At 40.6% G+C, this 8,883-nt stretch overlaps 1 protein-coding gene across 1 annotated transcript; it reads right to left on the reverse strand.

Moving 5' to 3' along the window:
- Positions 1 to 492: 492 nt before the first annotated feature.
- RANBP1 (RAN binding protein 1) lies at positions 493 to 8,867 on the reverse strand. The gene is made up of 6 exons (XM_084297306.1): positions 8,752 to 8,867; positions 7,369 to 7,505; positions 5,731 to 5,888; positions 3,950 to 4,078; positions 1,835 to 1,900; positions 493 to 882 (listed from the first exon to the last, which is right to left on the reverse strand). The coding sequence occupies exons 1-6, from the start codon at positions 8,764 to 8,766 to the stop codon at positions 758 to 760; spliced, it is 630 nt and encodes a 209-aa protein (XP_084153432.1). The 5' UTR covers positions 8,767 to 8,867; the 3' UTR covers positions 493 to 757.
- Positions 8,868 to 8,883: the final 16 nt, after the last annotated feature.

Below are 8,883 nucleotides of genomic sequence, written 5' to 3' on the forward strand. Positions count from 1 at the left end.
CTTTAGTCAGCCAGAAGCACATCATGGAAGATCTGGGACAACAGCTACAACTTTGTGCTAGACTCCAGTATTTTTAATATTAACAACTTTCAGAAGCAGCAGGGGTGAGATTTTGTTTCATAAAAGGAAAATGCTACTCAGGTCTCACATAATACATTTCTTCCCCCACCTTTGTTTTCCCTGTCTAATGAAACATCAGTAATAGTGTGCTAGGAATGCTCTATCAGCTGATGCCACAAGTCAGCTGCATTTCAAGAATCACAGGCACAATCCCTGCTCAGGAACACACAGCAGGAAAGGGCATGAAAGGTCTGTTACATTACAGTTTCAGAAGCCATAAAAAAGAAAAAAACATGTATGCAGTCTTAATCTTCCCTGTTGGTAAGGTCTATGAACCTAGTCAATCCATAGGTATGATATGAATCTCAACACCCAATGAAACAAGTATATTCATAAGCCTTTAAAGTACATAGAAAACTCAGTTCTGTCCTCTGATGCTGTTTCAAGTTTGTTTTATTCACTCTTTTGGATGACCATAAATAAGTGTTTCCACTATGGAAAAGAAAGTTAGCACAGTACATTTTCATGACTGGGGAATGGATTTTCTGAAGACATCTTCAAAAGGGCAAAAGCTTAGAAAAAACAACCTGAACATTGAATTCAGTTCCTTATAAAGTCCCTTGTAAAAATAAAAATTAAGAAAAAAAAGGAAGAAAAAGAAAAATTATAAAGGAAAAACTGCAAGGCCCAGGATGACTTATTGCTTTTCTTCATTTTTTTCCTTGGTCTCTTTCTTCTCAGATTCTTTGCTCTCTTCCTTTACAGAAAGCTCTTCTAGTTTTTCAGCAACTTTATCAGCGCTATCATTTTTGTCTGTGCCTGCTAAGAGATCAATGACAAAAAAAAGTTACATACAGGCAGCAGTCAATCTTCCTGTAACAGGGGAAGTAGAAGCAGAGGATAAGGAGGGCAGGGAGGAGAGAGATGGCTGGTATTTAGAATAAGAACAAAAGCAAATAAGTTCTTTATTGATCACTGGAATGATATCTTCTCCTTTGGTAGATACCTCTGATGCTAGAATTTTAATCACAAAATGAATGTGTAATCATAGTGACAGAAAAACATGTAACATTTGGTCAGCTTTGATGCTACTAGTAACAGACTCCATAGAACATGCAGTCAAGTACATATCGTAAGTCCCTAGCTTTTGCCTATCTTAAATTAAAAACATCCTTACGAAACCCAAGTTCCCTGATGTTTGAAACTGAGACAGACAGGAAGTTCTTAAGACTGAAAAATTCTCATGTAAATATCAGGAGTGTTGTCTGCAGACTGCTTGTAATCTCTACTTCTGGAAGATGGAAATGTTTATTATACAAGGTAAGCTGTCTTGTCACAGAGACAGTTACAAAATGCAATGAATTAAGCTGTTAGAAAGACCTGTAAATGAAGCTGTAGCATTTCTTCACATTAACAACTATAAGAGCAGAGTATCCTGCTTTCACGATTCCCTCCCAAAATTCCACAAGTAAACTGGAAGGAAACACTACTGTGGTTGCAGTGCTCACAGTTTGTATACAATAAACCAGAAATGCTTCTTTAGTAGCAGTTCTAACAAAGCCATGTCCCAAAAGCAATTGTAACAGCCTTCTACAAAAAAAGAAGGCATTTGTCATGCCTGTGAACTACTGCTCTCGCAGACAGAAAAAGCACCTGAACTGAAGCCTGCAGTTCGGTACAGAGTGAGTCTGCTCAAACACCATGATACTCCAGGGGGCTATAACCACTCAAACAAGAAGAGCAGCATGGTACAATACTTAAGACTTAACCTTACCTTTCTTTGCTCTCTTGTCTACTTCATTCCTGCATTCTTCAAACTTCGCTTTGAATTTCTGTGCATCTGTTTCAGTAGAGACAGTATTTATTAGCTTTATCTCCCTGTAACATTAAATACTTCTCAAGTATCTTCCCTCAAAATCAAAAGTTCTGCGTAAACAAAAACTTGCAGGCAGTTATAAAGCAACCTAGTTTAAAATCAGAATGCTGTGCAAAGGTCTCCAATGCCATCTTTGTGCAGAAGCAGTTTGTCTTTAGCAAGTCTAACAGAGCCTTTTATTTTGCACCTTGAAAATATTTAAAACAGGACTCCAGAAAGAGCTGCTTTGTAGTCCAGCTATTTCTGCCCTTTATAAATAAGAATGACAGACCACTAATATGACAGTGCAGAAGACTGAGGATTGGCCCTGAGGTACCCTCCATCTCCACTATGTTACCCCCCAAAAGAACTTCAGATCTGTACCATAACTTAGGGCATCATCATTAAATACTGAAGATAAAACCTATTTAGAGTATTCAGATTCAGTACCTGAAGACCTTGACTTAAACTGCTCCTGATTACAGCAGCTAGGGAAGCACAGATTCCTCATATGTCTAAGTTGTTTAATCAAGCTACAATAATGTTTATACACAAATAAAACAAACAAGAGACAAAAGCTGATCAGTCAAGGTATTTCCTAACACCAGAACTATAAAAGCATTAGCATGGTATGCCAGCTTGGTACTACTGACCACATGAGGTCACTGTTGCCCCACAGTAAATTCAGAAGCCACCATGAAACTAGCTCAGGAAAATATTAACTTTTTTTAAGCAGCTCAAAAAGAAAAGATGCATGAAGGACACATTTATGCCTGCTCACCTGTTATCTGCTTAGTCAGTACTGCAAAGGGTAAACACACAAAGATGACAACTATCAATACAGAAGACAATACCCTTAATAACCTATACAACCTCTACTGAAAAGAGGGAAAGACTTCGCAAACATAGGCAAATAATTACCCAAACCTATTCATTTCATATTTAAGAAGCAAGCAAGCACTAAGCAGATGCACCACAGATATATGGCTAAACAATATACTAGAGATTTGAAGAAAAGAAAGCAATGAGATCTGCTACATTCTTCCTTGATGCAGGCAAATCCATCCTGTGGGTATGCAAACAAGGTAGTATTTCTCTCATGGCATTTCCATATAGCCTTGGTACAATATCAACATTAAAAAGGTCAGCCTATACACAGAAGTTTGGCACCGAGAAAGAGGTAAAAGCTAAGCTGATTGCATTACTATATGAAATATGCTGGACTAGAAAGGATGCATTTCAAAATACAGAGCTACTTTATTACCATCTAGCATACAGAAAGAAAAGGTGGCTAATACACTAACTACTTGTGTGGTAGGTAGTAAAGCAACAACATTTTTCCTTTCCCTCCCCTCCTCCCCCCCCCCCCCCCGAAAAAAAAATATTAACGAACTCCTTGAATCATCCCACAAAGCTGGAGAAGCTGCAGTGGCACTCAGCCCTACTAGCTGATCCACATGTAATTAGGGACCTACTCTATTCTGGTAGTCAACATAGTGACTCCAGAAAACACCACCAACTAGTATAAGGGTCAGGTTTGAATTCACTAACCAAACATTCAATTTAATCAAAACTAAGATGCTACGTCCTTTATTTTATAAAAACATCTCCTGCTAAGTCAGATAAATCACATCTCAGGTCAGTATTTCCTTTCCTTGCTTCTACCACAAGAATGGGGTCTGAACAACTGAGACAAATGAAAACAAGCTGCATATACTAAACTCTACCCCCACAGCATTGCTGCTTTTAGTTTTACTCTAATTAGCATTACACTTGCATGAAACAGTGTAAGTTAAAAAAAGTTTCCTAGAGCATAGAGCTCTGTAAATACTACTCCAGATATAATTATTATACTGTATGCCAGCATGTATGGTGAAACGATTAACTGACTTCTCTCAGTTAAAGCAGTAATTAGCTAATGCTACCATGCAGCGCTAAGTTATGCTTTATGTACAACGGGTTTACAGTAGTGTTTGGACCTGTAGTGTAACATACAGCATACAATCAACACAAGTTCAGCACCAGTTCACTTACTTTCCGCATTTAAAAAACGGATTGCCAGAAGTTCAGGCTTGGGGCTTTCATCTGCAAAGTCAGCATGTGTGTTCCAGACCCATGCCCTGTCACTTCCAGCATTAGGCTTCAGCTCCATTAAGGGTGTGACTGAAAAGCAAATATTAAGGTGGTACAGAGCACAATAGTAAACGTTTTCCACACCAGCCTCCATACATCTTATGGACAGCTGACTGTGATGCTTATGTAAAGCAGCTTACAGAAAAATACTTTCTGATACATGGAAAGGAGTGCCCAGTATAATTTTCTTTACATCCTCAAAATGATGCAACACCATTGCTATAGAGAAGAATGGTGGATTCACCACTGTCTAGTTAAGAATTTAATTAAGAAATGGAGTTTAATTCAATTCTGTTTTAAAACAGATGACTGCTGCACTGTAAGTGATGCAGACACTAAGCACAACTCTGAGAAACAGTCAAATAGTTTATGAAGAAAAGGCACACAAATAGAAAAACAGCATTCTTTCGCACACTGAAAATAACATACTATCCATATCTGAGAATCTGAAGATAGTCAACTCCTTCCCTTGCATTTTTTAATTTAGAGATGGGATTACATTTTGTTTCGCTTAATGTTTGCATAAATGAAGAGTCCTTTCGTCTGTATGTGAATCATTATAAATTCAGTAAAGAAATCTATACTGCAAGTAGATTTTCCAGGAAAAAAAAATGGATTACATGGACACTACAGATATGTCAACTACAAAGAGTTTTTACATACTTGCAGAGGTTATTTTCCTAAACAAAAGGCTTATTGCTTTTGGTTGATGACTATGCTGCTTTTCTGTTCACCATTTTTACTAAACAGGAACACCTGAGTTCTGAAATCTGACCTTCTGAAAAAGATATGCCCAAAGAAATTAATCATTGTTTCTGACTACAGATTTGTATTAAGTTGCATTAAGCAAGTACTTCAAACTTACCTAAATGTAAGTTAACTCCACAGATACCTTTATATAAACCTGCATACTACCAAAGCAATCAAGTAACATGAAGCATTACTGAATTGGTTTACTTGTTGCTAAATTGACTTTCAAATTTGTTTTCACTTCACATTTATTTTTATTCAAAGAGAATTAAAGGAACAAACCCTTCCTGCTCCATCAGCTCTCAATACATATTCTTTTTGAATAAATCACCTGAACATACCCCTTTCATTTCAGTCTGCTTCACTAGCAGAGAAAGGCTGCTGGACAAGTTTAGCACCTCAGTATCTGCCTTCTAATGCAGAAGTATTGTTTCTACCATTTCAGCCATTTAACTTGGGATGCTAAATTATTATGATTGCTCTCAATATTTTGTTTTTAAATGAACGCAGAAAGTGGAGGCCTCAATACCATTCGTTATAAGCAATGTATGTTCTGGCTTGTTTTTGTAAAAGCATGAGAAAGTAAGCAAACATTGTCTGTCTACTCAAGATAAAAAGTGTCTTTAGAACACCATTAATTTGAAGAAAAAAAGAGTAACACTGTCAGAGTCAGCATTGCAGGCTGTTCCCAAAACCAACTACAGCTTCCTTATGCTAATAAAAATAAGCGTTTATGGTTTTGATATTTGTAGTCTTGTGCACAGAGTAACACATGACTATATTTACAGTAATATAAGTTGGACATCTGCTTTAAGATGCAGCCATTCCCTAGTTGCTTCTAAAAAGCCACTGGGCTCTTAACCTTCAATTTAAGGAGCTTCATCAGACTTTTTCAAAAAAAAAAAAAAAGTAAATATATCAACATAACATACTGTAATGGTTTGCACAGATTTTTAGGGTTTTATCCCTCCTCATGAGGAGGCGAATTGTTCCCTTCTCCTTGTGTTTCAGGAGTTTTACATCACCAGTTCCTCGTTCTTTCCATTCTGGTAGGTCATTCTCAGACGCAAATCGGAAAAGTTTTGCTCGCCTTAAAGAAGAGAGAATTTCAGAAGTTAGCCTGTATGTAAAAACACTTAATGAAACAACATGCTCAAGTGTACAAGTGTATTTTCTGTTGTTTTTTTTTAAGCCACACAATTTTTTCTTTTAACCCAGGCTTTTATTCAGCATGTAGCATTAGAAACTGGTATTATATATTCAAGTTTAATAACAAGCCATTAGGAAATACATAACATACACTAGAGTTCGTTATGTCCTGGACACACTTTTGGGGAGGATGATAAACATATCTGATGTACATAACCTTTTAAATTAATGAATAATTAACAGGCTTTGCTATACCTAGCATAGCAAGGTAAATATTAGAAAATACAACTGCTTGAATGAAGAATATTGTTGGTTGGCTGTAGCAACCAAACAGCTACATCAAGACTAAGACTCTTGTATAATTCCAAGCCTAGTGTTTGATCTAAGGTTAACAAAGTGCCTCACCCTTTAGAGCCACTCATTTCCCTTCATCTCCAAATGTGTAGCTATTGCTATTCTTCAAGTCAGAATAAAAGAAACTTAGTGCTGCACTGCAGTGCAACATACCTGCTTCAGAACTTCATTCTTTAATTTTCCAAGATGGCAGTGTACCAAAGAAGAAACAGCAATAGTTTGGGAGATTAGTCAATGCTGACCTTAGAGAGATAGTCTGAAGAGCTTAAGACACTGCTAACATGAAAAGAAGCACCTGCTCACACTACAGGATAAAATATATCTAGCCTCATGCCCAAGCAACACTAATTCCAAATAGGTACATGTCAGGTAAAAGCACAAATTCTACATTGGTCTTCTAGATGTAGCAAGGAAGCATCAGTATGGAGACACAATTTAAGAACTTCAGAAGTGCAGTGTCTGCTGCAAGCAGAAGTTAGTGATCACTACAGAAGTGTTCAGGAAGAAGCTCAGTGTTCTACTTCTCTATACAAGAGCAAAGGACAGGGCTTGTAATGAAAAAGATTTTTCAAGAGAAGGTGTTGGATGTTAGATTTCTATTAAACTTCTGTTAGACTCTGATGCAGATGAACTACTGTGGTCCAAAGCAAGTCACTCCTAAGCCCAAAGGGCACTAAGTAACTCCTCTAGTTTTAGCTACCAGAACAACCAGCATTCAAAAAAAAAAAAAAAATCCTTTTCTCTGTTATTTGTTTTATACTGTGACTACACACCTTCAGACCTCAAATTATTATTCAAGTTAATGCCTTCTTTTAGGCTAAACAAAACAATATTAAAGCCAGATTCATAATATCATATTCTCCCTGTACTGTTCCAGACCTTAATCAATTTCCTGGGGCATTATTGTCAATCATTCCCCCACTCAATCTCTGCCACCACAGCAAATACCAGCCTAACTATTCCTAAATAGTTAACCAGCTTTTTTGTAACACATTCAAGTTAATGTAATAACATTCAAGTTAAAGTCTAATAACCAGCTAGATAACACATAGAAGTATTCAACTTACATCTTAAAGAGCTCTTCCTCATCCTCTTCCAGAGTTTTTATTTCTTGTTCAGGAAGGGAAACTATGGGCTCAAACTGAGGATCATGGTTAGAATCATCTGCATTTTCAGTAGAAGTATCATGGTCCTCATGTGTTTCCTGGAGAGAGATGGGGGAAAAAAAAAAAGAAAAATTTGTTATATACTTAAATTCAAGACTACTCAGTGATTAAAGATTAGTACCTGAAATGTCTTGTGACAATAAACCAAAGTTATAGTTGAAAATTAATTGCTTTAAAGTCAACATACAGTTATAGTAAGAAAAAAGTGGTCTTGCACAGCTACACGTTTTAGTTCTACCCACTAGCTTTTGGTTATGGAAAAGCTGCACCAATTAGCTTTCTGCTGAATGTTTCATGCTTCCAATACACTACACTTCTTAGTGGCTAATGACCTATCACTACTGCAGGAACAAAAGAAAATCCAGCGAAAAACAAACAAACAAACAAACAACATTTTACATCCAGAAAGGCAGCATAAGTTCATTGTTCTCATCTTATGTATTATAACTCCCACAACCTGAGGTGTTGGTGAAGCACAGTCACACCACTCATAACTTTTTTCCATTCCAGCTACACTCTCCGGGGGAACTGTAACGGGTAAACGGCCAAGGCGAGACTTCCCCGCGGGTTGTTGGGCCCGGCCCCAACGTTCGCTGAGCTGCGGAACCCCTCGGCGTGGCTGGCGAACTGCCGGCAGCCCCCGGCACAGCCCGCGAGAGGAATCCACCCGCAAGCCTAACGAGGCCGCACGCGGTTAGCTCAGGTGAAGGGCCCCGATTCGGTTTGGTGTTGCTGCTTCAGTAACAAAAGGAAATAATAAAAAAAAAAAAAAAAAAAAAGGAGCGAGGGGGCACGAAGCGCTGCAAACGACTCCCGAGAGCCAGAGCCCGGCCAGCCCAGGCGGGCCGAGAGCCTTGGGCTCGGGCAGGCCCCGCGGGGCAGCGGCCGGGCCCAGCTCCCGCCTCGGGGCCGGGCCGAGGAGCGGCGGCCGCTGGGCTCCAGGCCAGGCCCTGGCGGCGGCCACGTGCGAGCGGCGCCCGTTACAACGGCAGGGCCGGGCCCGCCGCCACAGGCCCGCGGCACCGGGGCTGCTCCCGCTGCGCCGAAAAGGGATTAAAGGGGGGGGGGAGCAGCGCCCAGGCGGCCCCTGAGGGAGGCCGCGGCCTCCGAGCGTGAGGGAGCGCGGGGGGGGAGACTGAGGCCGCGGCCTCCCTCAGGCCTCGCCCCCACCTGTTTCCGTTACTCCCCTCCCCCACCCCGCGGCCTCCTTCCCTTCTCTCCCCCTTCCCACCCCCGCTCCCCCCCAGCCCGCCCGCCGGTGCCCGCAGGGCCGCGCTCCCGCACCTTGGTGTCCGCCATGGGCCCGGGCTCGCTGCGCTCCGCTCGCTTCCGCCGCCCCTCCCGCCTTTACCTCATGCCCGCGGCCCGCGCCGCCGCAAGGCCCGATGGGAGGCGGCCCCCGCCCCGCCCCGTCCC

Source organism: Netta rufina, assembly GCF_964035555.1.
Source record: "Netta rufina genome assembly, chromosome: 17".
Classification (NCBI taxonomy): Eukaryota; Metazoa; Chordata; class Aves; order Anseriformes; family Anatidae; genus Netta; species Netta rufina.